This window comes from Carex rostrata, chromosome 1 (assembly GCF_964058835.1).
Source record: "Carex rostrata chromosome 1, lpCarRost1.2, whole genome shotgun sequence".
NCBI classification, from domain to species: Eukaryota; Viridiplantae; Streptophyta; class Magnoliopsida; order Poales; family Cyperaceae; genus Carex; species Carex rostrata.
Genome location: NC_135918.1, coordinates 12,927,916 through 12,944,615, shown reverse-complemented (window position 1 = coordinate 12,944,615; position 16,700 = coordinate 12,927,916). Strand labels below are relative to the sequence as shown.

The 16,700-nt window shown below is 33.5% G+C and overlaps 2 protein-coding genes across 2 annotated transcripts; one reads left to right on the top strand and one right to left on the bottom strand.

Moving 5' to 3' along the window:
• The first annotated feature begins 1,795 nt into the window (after window positions 1-1,795).
• LOC144560648 (protein argonaute 1A-like) lies at window positions 1,796-9,338 on the top strand. Its single transcript, XM_078309919.1, has 22 exons — window positions 1,796-2,467; window positions 2,581-2,777; window positions 3,127-3,276; window positions 3,573-3,709; window positions 3,902-4,011; window positions 4,116-4,222; window positions 4,326-4,467; window positions 5,375-5,491; window positions 5,582-5,689; window positions 5,921-5,992; window positions 6,089-6,211; window positions 6,298-6,463; window positions 6,614-6,735; window positions 7,166-7,303; window positions 7,394-7,497; window positions 7,582-7,644; window positions 7,728-7,791; window positions 7,952-8,078; window positions 8,164-8,237; window positions 8,322-8,416; window positions 8,749-8,780; window positions 9,010-9,338. Exons 1-22 carry the CDS (start codon window positions 1,796-1,798, stop codon window positions 9,198-9,200), a joined length of 3,111 nt encoding a protein of 1,036 aa, XP_078166045.1. The 3' UTR covers window positions 9,201-9,338.
• Window positions 9,339-9,798: 460 nt separating this feature from the next.
• LOC144559284 (uncharacterized) lies at window positions 9,799-11,296 on the bottom strand. The gene is made up of 3 exons (XM_078308307.1): window positions 11,074-11,296; window positions 10,887-10,975; window positions 9,799-10,208 (listed from the first exon to the last, which is right to left on the bottom strand). Exons 1-3 carry the CDS (start codon window positions 11,237-11,239, stop codon window positions 10,077-10,079), a joined length of 387 nt encoding a protein of 128 aa, XP_078164433.1. The 5' UTR covers window positions 11,240-11,296; the 3' UTR covers window positions 9,799-10,076.
• Window positions 11,297-16,700: the final 5,404 nt, after the last annotated feature.

The following is a 16,700-nucleotide window of genomic DNA, read 5'->3' as shown; positions in this document are numbered from 1 at the left end:
TACATTGAATCTAGAGTCCGAACCTATATAAAAGAGACAAATGGTCCATTGTAAGACAAAAACATTCAAGTATTACCAATAAAAAAAAATTTCGAGTAAAAGTCGGAGGTCAAACTGTCCAACTATTTAACATTCATAAGAGATTTCCTCCTATTTCAGTTTTGAATGTAACAATAAATTATTTTTATTTATGAGTTAGAATATCTTTCTACTTATATTTTTATTGCGTCTAGTTTATTTTCTTAAATATTTGTCTCACCTCACGATAGACGATCATCATCATCATCATCATCATCATAAGAAGGAGAAGAAGATATTGAAATTATTCAACACAAACCCTCAACACCTTCAAGATCAACAAGGTAGGGAATAACTTTCTCAAGCTTGATTTACCTATAATTTTAATTTAATCTTCTCAATTTGTTATTTGAAACCCTAATTTTTTGGGTTTGATATGGCAATATTTGTAAAATCATTAAAGATTATGGATAATACCTCTGTTCATCTTTTTAATAAAACAAACTTATTTATGATTCTATATTATTCGATTAGACCACAAATAAGGGAATTTTAGTTTGCCAAACTTTTTTTTTTTTTAGTTAAAACGGCGTGCTGTTTTGCTATTTCACTATACCCACAATTGCAAAAGCGAGATAAAAAACTATGTTGGATATAATTAAAATAAATATGAAAAAAGACATTTTTCAAGAATAAAATGTATATTGATCTTCTACATAGAGAATGGATCGATACGCTTCAAAAAGGGACCAAATCCGACCTAAAACAAATAAGATATGAGTAAAATAAGAATTGCATAAGCAGAACAGGGGAGGACCTGGGAGCGTCCTTCCGAGTTGTACTAGATCCGAATAACCACCCATATGTAGGCGCTGACGGGTCAGAGAACGTGGGCGAAACGGGTCAGTTCTGGATCATGCACTCGTGAGGAGTGGGGTTATGGTTTTAACTTTTAACTGTTTTCTGTGCAGTTTTTTTTGTCTATATTCCCGTTTCACTTATAAATAGGTTCGTTGGACTCCAGAAAAGAAGCCGAATTTGAATTCATATTTTATGTTATTAGAGAGATTCTAGTCTGTTAGAAATTTGATTTGTATTTTTTACAAATTAAATCTTAATTTTTTTCCGCTTCAAGAAAGAGAGGCACCCTTCGAGTTGGTGGGCTTGAAGAAAGCAACTGTTCAATTCAAGAGACTTCCGCTGCACTTAAGGTACACCTATACTTTCTAGCTACTTATTGATTCGTATCAACCAACAAATTTTGTGGTAGATCTTCCTTCCTCAAATGGTATTTTCTTAACTATCCGAAATTAAGAATTCTGATTCCCAACAGGGAAAGTTTGAAAAAAATATTAAGTTTTCTGCCTTTGTTTGTCAAAATAATAGACCAGAAGTACTGTACATCTACTAATGGAAATCAGAAGAAATTATCTATTGATGCGTTCTACCAATTAGGAAATTGGTTCATATCAAATTCATTGATCTCTTTCCCAACTTAGAGATCTGTCCTTGTTAGTATACTATGTTATGTTTTCCAAGACTAGAGATTTAATTCCATATTTTGCTTTAAAAAATGGATTTTGTTTGACAAGATTCTATAATAGTACAAAAACTTAAATCTTACACTGATTTGTTTTGAAAAAACTGGTAATTTTATTTTCTGTTTGTTATCACTATATATACCTGATAATTCAAAAGATCAAAACAGCACCACCGATTGAAAATCTGATATATCTCACTTAAATTTGCTATTTTTTTCTCTTATATTTGATCAGCCATGTCGAGTTATCAAGGTGGTCGTGGTGCACAAGGCCGTGGTTACCAAGGTGGACGTAGTGGCCGAGGCCGTGGTGGTGGTCCCCACCATGGTGGCGGTCCCCACCATGGTGGCAATCAATATGACAATACGGCGAGCCCAAATTGGAGGAGACCTCATGATGATCATCCCCAACACCCAGGTAGAGGTCGAGGTGGTGGGCCATACACGGGCCAGTATCCACGGGCACAATACTCGGAACCGAGGGGTCGACCGGGCAATTACATGGGTCCTACCCCAAGAGGACCCAGTCATCAGGAAGTGTATGCTCCACCTCCACAGAGAGTAAGGGCCCCACATGCAGAGTATCCTGCTCCAGCACAGCACCAGCAAGCGCACAGGCCGTATTATGGCACTGTACCTGATCTGCGCCAAGGAAATCAACCAAGGCAACCGGCAGTAATACCGGAAGCCACTCCAGAGGCAACTGGTGGTGGGGTAGTACAGCAACCGGCCAATGCAGATCGGCTGGAGGAACAAATGTCAGAGCTGGCAATACAGCCGACAACGCCATCATCATTAAAGTTCCCATGCAAGCCGGGAAGGGGGACCCGTGGAGAGAGGATACTCGTCAGAGCCAATCATTTTCTAGTGCAACTGCCTAAAAAGGAGTTGCAATTGCACCACTATGATGTACGCTAGTTATAATTTTTTTTGAAATTGTTGTTCCTTTTGTTATTAAAATGTGTTAATTTTTTGATGAAAATATATTCTTTGTGGTGATAAATCTTAATTAATTTTATCAGGTAAAAATAACACCTATTGTGACATCACGTGGGATAAACCGGAGCGTGATGCGAGCCCTGGTGAGTACGTATCAGCAGACACGCCTGAATGGACGGTTGCCAGTGTATGATGGCCGATCGAATCTCTACACCGCGGGCCCACTCCCCTTTGCATCTCAAGGTTTTACTGTCACTCTCCCTGATGAAAACCGACACCGGTAATATGTGTATCTTTTGTACTATTTGTTTCTTTCTTAATTTTTAGTAATTATGCTGTGGGCCTGCTCACTTAATTGTTCATTATTTTTATCAAATTGTTGAATCTTTTTTAAGTATAGAGAGTTGAACTTGAACCCCTGTTTTGTATTGACTTGACAAATCTCTCCATATATTGTTCTCGTGAAATTACAAATCAAACTGGGTATAGGGAACATTATCTATTTTTGTACTAAACAGTATAACAGTGATCTGTCAGTAAAAATTCTGATAATGTTGATTTTATTATTGTAAATCAAACGATGAATTATGTACTTACATCATATGTATCATTTTGATCCTGTACTGCAGGGAGGGGAGGGATTTTAAAGTGGAGATATCTCTTGTTAGTTGCCCTAATATGAGAGATCTAGAGATGTTTCTGGCAGGAATGCAACCCAATGCTCCCCTGGATACAATTCAAGCTCTTGATATTGTTCTTCGTGAGTGCCTATCGAACAGGTAAGAAACTTAAATATGTAGAAATATATATAATATCATGCCATTGCAGGGTCTAATTAATGTCCATAATTTTGTTCTTTATTTATGTGAATAATAGTAGTGGCAGAGACAAGGTTTTTGTCTAAGATAAGTGTTTTATGTAATATTTTTGCAGAGTCAGACATGACAGTTCTTGTTTTTGCAGGATAAGTTAATTTTGAAATTTTACAGTCACAAGTGAAGAAATCCCTGTCTTTTGTCCCGGCTTGCAACAAACCTTCATAATGTAAATATTTTATATTTTTTGTTTAATTCAGCAATGCAATTGTGCAAGTGGGGAGGTCATTCTTCTCTGACGATTTCGGGAGATATAATCTGGATGGTGGACTAGACATTTGGCGAGGAATTTATCAGAGTCTTCGTCCAACTCAAATGGGCCTCTCTCTCAACCTCAGTAAGTATCTGTACCAGCTCCCATTTCTAGTATTGTCGTATCAGTATATGTATTTTTTTTATATACTTAAATTATGCTTTAGATTTATTTGTTGTCCCAATTCATTCTTACAGGATCTTTATTATCCGCCGCTCTTTTAACGCATTAATTTAAATGAATTAGTTGACATTAGTTTATTATGGAACTTTTTAGATACTACAGCGACGAGTTTTATTGAACCTATATTGGTAACACAATTTGCGTCACGGCTTATTGGAAAAGACCTTCAAACTAGCATATTGACCGCTCGTGACATAACAAAGGTACCTTCTTTCAGTATTAAAATTATAGGATGCGTTGGGTACTTACACTAAAAAATTTCACTAATGACATTTTGCTACTCTGTTTTTTTTAATGTGTATATCAGATTAAAAGAAACTTGAAGGGTGTTAAAGTTGAGGTTACTCATCTTGGCCAAATACGCAGAAAGTATCGCATCTCCGGATTGACCGCACAAACCACTAGAGATTTAACGTAAGCACCAATGTTGTTCTTAATTTTACATGCTTCTATTGGCTTCTAATCATGTATTTCACTATTATTAGAGATCAAGATCTATTTGGTTTTCTTCTTTCAGATTCTCATTTGGTAAGGAGGGCATCCGGAAGAGAGTTGTAGATTATTTCAGAGAAAGTCACGGTGTTCATATCAAACACCTCAATATACCATGTTTGGATGTCGGAAATAACCCGAAAAAGCCGACTTATCTCCCCATGGAGGTATGTACTCATCTACCACATATTTAGTGAAGATCTTATTGTATTAAAAAAGCACATGAAAATAGTTTGAGCACAAGCTAGGTATTAATCTCATATTGTTACCAAATTTCCATATTATTCATGTCTACCTATCTAAAATAAGATCCTCATTTCGTGTCACATGAGAAATTGTAATGTTTTAATGAAACATGTAGATCAGTAGATCTTAATCTCTTTGGTTCCCTTTTTCATGTTTTATTCTTTGTGCATATCTTAATTAAATTTGTCAAATGAGTAAATAAAGGTATTAGCATTGTAATATACAAGCAATTACTCAGCATTACTAACTAAGAAAATGTCACTTTATAAGTTAAATTTTTGTTGAATTATTCAGATTGTTCAAATAGAGTAGAACTAGGGTGCTCTTAAGCTCACCAAAGTTTTGGTGAGCTTAACTCTAAAACTCATCAAATCGATTTCAAATGACGAATCCGAATCGTTGAAACCCGCTTACCTTACATGTGATGCATCTACATGTGAAATTTTTAAATATTCGAATTAATTTAGTATAAAGTCAAGCGGTCAAAATTAGAAGGTTAATAAATTAATTTTAGTGCATTCATTTTTTGAACGTTTTTTGACCGCTTGACTTTATACTAAATTAATTCGAATGTTTAAAAATTTCACATGTAGATGCATCACACGTAAGGTAGGCGGGTTTCAACGGTTCGGATTTGTCATTTGAAATCGATTTGATGAGTTTTAGAGTTAAGCTCACCAAAACTTTGGTGAGCTTAAGAGCACCCTAGTTTTACTCGTTCAAATATATATATATTGGTGCTTCATTTGGAAATTTCTAGATCTTTTTATTTTCTAAGATCTGTTATATTCAAATGTTTATCTTTACATATGTGAAAAAAAAATGTAGGTGTGCATGATCATTAGGGGACAAAAGTATAGGAAAAAGTTGAATGAGGGTCAGACCACTGGTATGCTCCGGGCCACTTGTCAAAATCCTGGCGAGCGTCAAAGCAGCATTATTAATGTATTAATCTTAATTAACCTCAGAAAAAAGCTAAAGTTTTTTTTTCCAATTTGCATATTATAATTTTTCCTATTTATTTTTTATACACAGGCAAGGAGAGATAATAGATACAATGAAGATACTTATGCCATAGAGTTTGGTTTAACTGTCAGCGATCAAACCACCGATGTTCAGGCTCGTGTTCTTCCTCCACCTCGGGTAACTCTAATTTTACATGTTAATTAAAAATTATCTACTATACCTTCATATGTTATCTTAATAAAACTAATTAAGTACCTGATTTTATTAATTTCCTAGCCTTTTATTTGGTTGATCTGGTAGACTCTTAATTCACAAATTTAAAAAAGAGATAAAAATTGATTATCATTTGAAGATTTGTTTTCCTTTTTCTAATAATACCATTCAATTTTTTATTTTTTTATTATGCAGCTCAAGTACCATGACACAGGTGCTGAAAAGGAGTGCATGCCGACATCTGGTGCGTGGAACATGAGAAATAAGGTATATGTTTTGGTATTCTTTTCTCTCTACTTCGCTTGCTCTTGCGCCTCATACTCTTTCTCTAACAAGGATTTGAATTAAATGGTATGGATGCAGAAATTGGTAAACGGAGCAAAATTAAACTTCTGGTACTGCATCTCTTTCTCACCTCAAGTTGGTGCAAACGATGCCGAATGGTTTTGCAAAAGACTAGGTGACATGTGCCGTACTTCTGGAATGGTATGTGCATATATTTTTTATTTTTCTTTTATCAAGTAAGAAATTTGTTTTAGATTTATCAGAAGAATTGTTTATTTTATAAACAGGAATTTGCTCGCGACCCAATTTTGCCCCCTGTAGTGGCTCATGGAAATAGATTGGAGCAAGTGTTAAAAGGGCGTTACGAGGAGGCTGTTAATGCCCTTTCTCGTTTAGATAAGCTCCCTGAGTTGCTCATTGTCATTCTCCCTAACAACAATGGAAGTCTCTACAGTATGCTCTCTCTCTCTCTCTGTCACACACACACACTATTTTCCCTCTGCATCCATTCTCTTCTCCCTTTTCTTTCTTCCTTTCTCTCTGCTCTATTGTGACCCAAAATTGAAACAACTATAATTTTTTTCAATTTAATTATGTTCACAGGTGATCTCAAGAGAATATGTGAGACAGATATTGGTCTGGTCACGCAATGCTGTTTGACAAGAAATGTGACAAAAGCAGCACCTCAATATCTCGCTAATCTGGCTCTCAAGATCAATGTGAAGGTTTTTTTTTTTTTATTTATTAGAATTTTTTCTTCATCATTTTAGTAAAAATTTCATGATCATCCTAAAAAAATAAGAAGATGATGGATTAATTTCCTCAATTTTTTGGAAGTATGATATATGCACCCTTATTAAATCAACTGCCTTCCATTCCCTCAATCTCTTTGAATGGAAGAAATGAGGAGTAGCTATTTTTTTCTAAAGAAAGAATTTAAACATGTAAAGGAACACATGATTTTGTAATGGTTAAATGAGATATTACATCCCTTTCAGGGGAGTTGCTAATATTTTGAGACATGGAAAGTCATGTATGACATTTCTTTCTTTATGCCATAGTTTAATTAATTGGCTGAACTCTTTCAAAATAATGTTGAATATGATATATTGCTAAAATTAGTATAATTTTCTATTGAATTGTGAAAAAACATAGGCTGGTGGAAGGAATACTGTGCTGGTAGACGCTATCACAAGACAAGTACCAGTTGTTAGTCGGGTGCCAACTATTATTTTTGGTGCTGATGTGACTCATCCCTCTCCAGGAGAAGACACCAGCCCTTCTATTGCAGCAGTAAGTTTTCTTCTTTTTTTCGGTTCAATGCAATGTGCTCTTTGAAGGTCATAAATTGTTAACTTTTTTTATTTTTATTCATACTTGAAGGTTGTGGCTTCGCAAGATTGGCCAGAGATCGCTATTTATACTGGTAATGTCAAAGCACAGAACCATCGTCAGGAGATTATATCCTGTTTAGGCGAAATGGTCAAGTATGTATTATACTATTTCTAATTTTCATAATTTTATGCTATACTGGGATTCATTTCCTATATTGGGATTCATTAAATTTGCAGGGAACATCTTAATTCTTTCAGAAGAAAAACTGGTTTGGCGCCTCAGCAGATTATATTTTACCGGTACTATATTGTTTCCTTTTTTTGGTTTGTAATGTTTGATGACAGTATGATATAACTAATTATGTCTCTCTCTGTCTCTCTAGGGATGGAGTCAGTGAAGGTCAATTTGAACAAGTGCTGCGCTACGAAATTAACGCCATAAAAGATGTAGGATAATCTTTTCATATCTAGAAATAGAAAAAAAAAAGACATTAATTGTTGAAAATTAATACAATTTATTTTTATTTTTTCTTGGAACTCTTGACAATGGAATCCAATTTATTTTATACTATAACATGTTTCTTTCTTTCTTTCTATTTTAATCAAGGTTTGTAAGCAGCTGAATGAAGATTATAAGCCGGCTATAACATTCATAGTGGTACAGAAGAGGCACCACACCCGTCTCTTCCCTATGGATCACAGAAATACGGATAGGAGCGGGAACGTTCTGCCTGGTAAAGACATACAGTGCCAGAAAGTTATTAAATGCACTCTTTGGTTTGCAATTAGTTTCTTAATTTATTGTAATTTGTTGTGCAGGGACTGTTGTTGACACCGAAATTTGTCATCCTACAGAGTTTGATTTCTACTTATGCAGCCATGCTGGTATTAAGGTATGACTTTTTACTTTGTTGGTTTTAGGTGATCTGTATTGGATTGCTATAGTTAACTTTCTGTTGCAACATGATTATTTTCAGGGGACTAGCCGGCCAACACATTATCATGTTTTGTGGGACGATAATAAGTTTAGTGCCGATGAACTTCAGACTCTAACCTACAATCTATGCTACACGTAATTCTCTAATATATTACTTTCTTTATCAATCATTTATAATTCCTTTTGTTAATTTCTGAAAAGCTCCCTATAATTTATTTTTGACAATTATTTAAGCTCACTAACTCAAACCTTTTGCCCTTAGTGAGATTATAATGTGACCTTATCATCAAGAGAATTTGTTGTAGCTGTGAATATCGTTTAAATTTATTGAGCATTACCCCAACCAAGCAACCAATGAAATTTAGCTATAATATCTATTGTTTATGGTAACAATTAATGATAATTCCATCAACTATAAAATAATTTCCTTGTTTATAATTTTTAACTCTTTACTCTTTGATTTGCAGTTATGCAAGATGCACCCGCTCTGTATCTATTGGTAAGTGTAAATATGCTTTTATACCACCCTCATGTTATTCGTTTTTCACCTTTCCAAAGAAATTTATGTGTATATTGTATAACCAACAGTAATTATTACACCCATAAATAGGCAAGAAATGTAACCTATGATTCAGATGGCCTAAACAGTAAATGGAGTTCTAGGTAAATAAGATATTTGTAAGACATTATTAATTTTATTTTGCTTTCTCAATCTTGTATTTTTGCAGTTCCTCCTGCATACTATGCACATCAGATCGCATTCCGTGCACGGTCATACCTGGACTATGGAGAATTAGATTCAGTATCTTTTGTAGTTGGTTCTTCTTCTGCAGGCAGTCGTGATGAGGCTTCTTCTGCTACAATCAAGCAATTACCGGCATTAAAAGATAACGTCAAGAAAGTGATGTTCTTTTGTTAGCGGGTTTTCGTTTGAACTCGGCCTTTGTGAACGAGTTACCTCGTGTCTTAGTAGCATTATGCTTGTTCTTTGATGTAAAAATAAAATTGGTAAACTCCCAAAAGGGGGGAATTAAAATGTTTTGATTATGGGCTTAAAGTGTTAATGTGTTACCGGTAGGGATTCATGGAGAATTTCATGAGGATTTGAATTATAATTAAAATGAGAACATGTGATATTAAATAGTTGAGTGGTTTGACCTCCAAACTATATTAAAAAAATATATATATGAGAACCTGTGTTGTGTCTTTAAGGATTCAGAGATCAATCACAAACACCCTGTGAATTTGAGTATGCTTTGTTTACTTGTCCTTTTAGTTTTATTGGGATGGTCTGTGCATTTTTTTGTTTGTTTCCAATTAGTTTTTGGTTTTATTTCAACAAAATATTTTTCAATGTGTGCAACACATGTAAATTTCATGTTTTACAGGGTGTACTTGCCATATATGTAAAAAAATTTGCCAAAATTACACATTGATAATAAAATATTGACAATTAAGTAGCACCACATAAACAAGAACTCAAATAAGATATTGGTATGAAGAAATAAGAAACTCAATTGCACCCAAAATTGTTGAATTTTTTTTTTATTTCCTGTTACAAGGAGTTCACATACTCTAAAATTTCAAACCAGATATATAAATCTCTAGATATCTACAAGTTAACTTTTTCCAATTCCTACGAACTGTTGAGTTGCCGTCGCTACTACTCACTAATAATACAACAAAGCTGGGTGTTATTTGAAAATATAACACGACTGACATGTAAATCAGCAGTATGCACCTATGAGCTTATCAGTAAGTTTAAAATTTGTAGCGACTACAAAATCGCAATACATCATGAAGAACTGCATGCTTTATTTAGTGCATCAAAAACCATTTGAAGAGTTGTCTCTTGCACCAATACAACTTTCTCCCTTGACTTAGAGCCAGAACCAATTGATACCTGTCTTTTCTTCACCCCTAATACCTGCGTATGAATTGTGGATTTAAATTTAGACTCAATTGATAAGGGCAACTAGGCCTTAATTGGGACAATTTTCGGTGGATTACAAAATGATGTACCAAGTGGAGTCAATTTATTTGCATTTGGTTTGAAGTCCAAACGAAAATTCAATGGAGAAAAACAAATTTTCTGAAGAACACTCTTCATTTTTTTTTTTGCTCCCTTTGGTTAAAGAATCTCACAAGAGTTGTCTAATTAATTTTATGATAATTGTTTCACTTGGAAATGCCTAAATACAAAATTATTCGCACCTCATTTTAAATTCATCAACTTGAGTCTGTGTTTTGAATTACTATACAACCCTTTGTATTCAGCAAATTTGGCATGGTCAAGTAATTAAAGTAAATTAAGCTCTCTTTTCTAAAAGTGGGATAATTATATGGAAAGAAACCCTGATTTGTCCCCTGTTCCCAATAAATTGTCATGGAAAGTGAAAACTGATTGAGCCAGTTTAACCTTAATTAATGCAACAAAGTTTGGATCTTTCTTTACTTCTTATTTTGTATTGTATCAGAGATCAAGACTAATTGAGGCTTAAAATAAAGTAAATTTACCAGCTCGTAGGCACAGAACAAGTAAACAAGGTAATGAGAAAGCTAAACAACTAATTTGTACAATCAAACAAAGAAAAGATCAACTCACAGAGCTGATGAAGTCGACGAGCGCAGCATTAGCTTCTCCATCCCTTGCTGGTGCATCGATCTGAACCCCCACTGCATCCTCTCCTATATCTGCTCCAATTTGAATCTGATCCCAGTCAGATAAGTAATTCTTTAAAATGAAAAGGAAGAAAAATAAAGAATAGGGAGGGAGAGAGAAGGAACAGTACCGGTGATGGACGCGGATTTGGAGCCGGGCTTGGCGTGGATGGAGATGGAGACTGTCGACGGAGGAACCAGGCGGAGACAACCTGGCACTCCTGTGTCTGAGGTGGCGGGAGCGGCGGCGGCGGAGTTGGGTAAGCCTTTCGCCTTGCCTTTCTTAGGTGGCGCCATCGACTAGTCAGAGAGGGCAATGGGAGGATGTGTTATACGATCTGATCTGATAGGAGTCGACCCGTTACAACTTTTAAATTTGACCCGCTTCAAGGAATGTCATACATTAAGCAGACAGCGGATGGCTTTTTTACTTCTATTTTTTTGTTTTTCATTTTTTTGAGAAAATTGATCTCATATTTAGCGTAATTTTATATGATCAATTCTTTTAACGTGTGTTTGTTTTTATAGTTTGAAAATCTGATTCTATTATTACACAGAAAAAGACATGCAAACCCGTGATTTTTATTTTTACCCAAAAAAAATATATTTTATTATAAATAACCACGATTTAGCAAAATTGCCCGAACCCGTGAAGTTTCATACAAAATCTCAAAACAGATCGTGAGATATCGGCTCTCAAAAATTGCCCGAACTGCTGAAGGAGTGCTTCTGAGTCCAAATTTGCACCTCTGGTTAACATATCAAAACACCTTCAAAATCATGAAACTTTACTGACATGCAGTCTTGACTTCGTAGAACAAGACTGTGAAGTTTCATACAAAATCTCAAAACATATCGTGAGATATCGACTCTCAAAAATTGCCCGAACTGTTGAAGGAGTGCTTCTGAGTCCAATTTTGCACCTCTGGTGTTTTGATATGTTAATCAGAGGTGCAAAGTTGGGCAAAAAAAAAACCCGGACTGTATAGAATATATACGGTTTGGAATTTTAAATCCAAAAAAAAAAAAATCAGGCCGTAAATATTATATACGGTTCGGAATTTTAATTTCGGACCGTATATATTCTGTACGGTTTGGACATTTTTATAAATTTTGCTAAACCGTGGTTATTTATAATAAAATAATTATTTTTTTGGGTAAAAATAAAAATCACGGCATGCAAACACAATGTGGTGGAATTTGAATCCCCTCCGGTACCGTACTTGTAGGGAAAATCAAGAACGGTCTAGATTTAATCTCAGTCGGACCACGATATCTATTGTAGATGTTCGTTTCAAGATTTGTGCTAAAGTTAAAAGAACGATCTGAATTTCATAATTCTACTTATAGTAAAAAAAGATGCTTAAAATTAAATAAAATTCTGACTACGCACTTGAATGTTGTGTAGGGGTGAAAACAAAGCAAATAGTGATAAAATTATATCCACATCTCTTTTTTCATTTTCTGGATACGGATACGGATACGGAGCAAATATCATATATATCAGATAGATACGGATACAGATTCAGATCAGATATGATATTTATTAAAATAATTTAAAAATATTAAAGTTCATAGTATTTATCTAATTATAATGGTGAATAACATAAATTTTTCATAATATATATTAAAATATATGATATATATTTAGTATTCGGATATGGATAATTGAAATGTAAATTCATTCTTATCCACACGGATATTCAGATATCGAATAACCACATCAAAATTTTCAAATACGGATCGGATATTATCCATACTGTTTTAACCCCTAATGTTGTGTCCCAGATAACATTAGTAAGATTTAACACAATAAGGACAATACATGTGTCAACATGGCATAGATTAACGTGACTAACGACCCATAAATATACGGATTAATTAGTTTCCACCCGAATTGCGTCATAAAATGTTGTGTACTTCCAGAAATCTTTTTAATTGCTGAAAAAATAATCAAATGGAATAACTATTTTATTTTGACTAAGTTTTCTAATGTTAACATGATTTATATTTTTAACTCAGTTACTACATGTAATGAATTTTTTTTCGACAATTCAATATAACGCATAAAATTAGAGACAATAAAAATTACAACACAGGAAAAATAAAAACTTGACTTGGTTTTCTATTTTTGTTTGAAGTCAAGAATATAGAGCTTAGGAATTTGACTTCTATAGTGTAGACAATATTTATGTCTAAACACTTTCAGACACGTCTAAATACATATGACAACCGATACCGTGTCGGTACTCATGTTGTGTCCGACCGGTCTCGATATTATTCAACACGATACGGAACAACATCTTTTACTTTGAGGTGTGTGTACTCTACACGATACGATTCGAGAACATGACACGTATGGAGTACATTAGCTCGTGGAGAGTGTGGATGGCTTATGTGAAAAAAAAAAATTGGTCAATGGCAATTTTTATCAACTGCTAGGGGGTTGGACACCGTATCAGGCCATCTTTGATCTGGACCGTAGATTTCATATCAGACGCTTTATTGTTAACATTTACTACGTACGAATCCTGTACACGGATGTCATGTTACCACATGTGTCAAAAAAAATTTGTACTATACGAAATGGACGGTTCAGATCGGTCTTTGACAATATGGTGACTAAAATAGAATTAAGAGCATCTACATCTATAATATTATGAGAGTTTGTAATATAGTGTGACAGTTTATAATCTAATTTTAATTCTTCTTGTTAACTTGTGTAAAAAAAAAGTTAATCACAAAAGTGAACGTACCAAACCATTTTGTTTTACACACACACATTAATATTGTCTATGTGTGTTGTAACCGAAATATATTATAAGAGAATAAAAAAATTCATATAAATTGATATATTTTTCTAAAAAAATTAGACTAAATGGCATATTAAATGACATCTACATATATAGTGACACGTATTTTTTTTAATCTTTTCAACATATTTTCATAAAAAAATCAAACAAAATACCATATTAAATGACAAATAGCATTCCTTAAATGATGTAAAAAATAGAAAAATAAATAAAGACATGACCAATGAATTATCAATCAATTCCTTAAATGATATTTTAAAAATAGAAGGAAATCACAGCCAATCGGAAAGATGATACAATTTGCATGTGAAGAGTATGTGCCTAAATAAATTTAAACTTCTACACTTAAAGAAACATAAAAAGATGCATAGAATTATAATATTTAATTGGATGGCTGATATTTAATCTGAAATTTCATCTTTTAATCAAAACCGTTGACAAATCATGAGATTGACTTCAAATGACGAATCAAAACCGTTGAAATCTATTTTTATGAGTAATATATCTACATGCAAAAATTGTAAACTTTTTAATTAATTAGTATAAAATTAAACTGTTAAAATAAAAATATTATCAAGCGGTCAAAATGAAGAACACCCTAGTTCTACTCTATATATAAATATGTTTTGCAATCCTTATCAACAGTACAGTGCATGCCAGTTGGGTTTGAACTGATTTGCAATCCTTCTCAAGTCTCAACAGTTGCTATCTATCAATTATACCGATTAATAGTTGACCTTTTACTTACCACATAAATAAATGAATTAATATAAAACGAAATAATTTAATATATACTAATCCTATTTAATTCAGCTAATTAATTTACTTCTTTTTCAAATGTACTCAAGGAGTACATTTAATTTGTACTCTTTAGTTATTTTTCTTCTTATTATTTTTTTTAAGAAAGAACCCCTTCTATTAGATTCTGAATTTGTTTATTGTGTTGAAATCTTCATTTTGAGTATTTTATGGCAATGTTTGTAAATTCAATATTAAATGTTGATTTCTTTCTAATGAAATAAACTAATTTATGAATTATGATTCACAATTTTTCGATTAGACCACAACCAAGAAATAAACTTTATTTATTTGACTTAAGAACTGAAGATGAGCTACGGTGAGCTATGGAGTAAAACGTGTTTGTACTACACGCCGTATTTTCATTTTGAAAGTCCAAACGACCGATCCGAACCGTTAGATGTGATTTCCATATTGAAATGTGCTTGGAGACCGAATTTTACATTTTTTGAAAATTTTTTACTATTTATTAAGTAATTTTGAATTTTTGCTGTGAACAGTAAAAATTTCTGGACCATCGGATCAGCGATTTTCAAAATTGCTTAATAAATAGTAAAAAAATTCCAAAAAATGTAAAATTTGGTCTCCAAGCACATTTCAATATGGAGATCATGCTGAGCGGTTCGGTCGTTTGGATTTTCAAAATAAAAATATAGTGCCATGGAGTGCCAACTCATTTTACTCCATGACTCACCGTAAGTCCGTAACCCATCTCTAAGAACTGTATATATGTTTATTGTGATTTTTTTATTTTTACATAATGTCATGGATATCTTGTTTTTTACCTTGTTGTTGTAATATACAGGTTTTTATAAAATATAAAATAATATTATATATAATGATAATAACGGTTATTGTTTACATAAAATGACAACAACGGCAATGCATAATAATAATTATAATAATTATAATAATTATTGGATAAAAATAATTATGATAGAATTTAGTAAAATAATTAATATTATGTCCCAATATATAATATAAAATAGTAATAATTGCTATTCGGTTTACCACTAATCTGCTATTCTATGTCATATTTGCTACAATAATATATTCTTATATTCTAATATTAATTCAGACTCTTTGAGTTTGACAAACTTTTTTTTTTTTTTTAGTTAAAGCGGTGCGCCGTTTTGCTATTTCACTCTATACCCACAGTTGCAAGAGCGAGACAAAAAAATATGTTGAATATGAAAAAAAAGATATTTTTCAAGCATAAAATGTATATTAATCTTCTACATAGAGGATCGATACGCTTCAAAAAGGGACCAGATCGGATCTAAAACGAATAAGATATGAGGAAAATAAGAATTGCATAAGCAGAACAGGAGAGAACCTGGGAGTATCCTTCCGGACTGTACCGGATCCGAATTATTACCCATATTTAGGCGTTGACGGGTCAGAGAACGTGGGCAAAACGGGTCAGTTCTGGATCCTGCGCTCATGGGGAGTGGGGGACGAGTGCGTATCCTCTGAGGTACCTCAACTTTTGCGTGACCTACGTGTTATATTCGGGATAGTGCACGGGCCAGTATTCTTTTTGCTCTGAGATTCGTGCAGAGCGTATATGTAACTGTTAAGATCTTTCAGAAAAACACTCAAAGTTTGAGATATCTCAGAGGATGCGAATTCTTGGCCGGGGAACAGGGGTTATGGTTATAACTGTTCACTGTGCAGTTTTTTGTGTCCATTTCGCCTATAAATAGGTTCGTTGGACTTCAGAAAAGAAGCAGAATTCATATTTTATGTTATTAAAGAGATTCTAGTCTGTTACAAATTAAATCTTAAATTTTTCCGCTTCAAGAAATCATAGTCTATCTTCCAGAACGTGATATAAGAGAGGCACGCTTCGAGTTGGTGATCGTATTATGTTACTTTCTAATTATTGATTCGAATCAAATTCTGAGATAGATCTTCCTCAGATGGTATTTTCTTAACTATTTGTTAATAGAGTAAAATTAATACCAAATCCGGAATTAAGAATTTTGATTCCCAACGGGGAAAGTTTGAAAAAATATTAAGTTTTCTGCCTTTGTTTGTCAAAATAATAGACCAGGAGTACTGTACATCTACTAATGGAAATCAGAATAAATTATTTAAGAAAATTGGTTCATATCAAATTCATTGATCGATCTCTCTCCAATTAG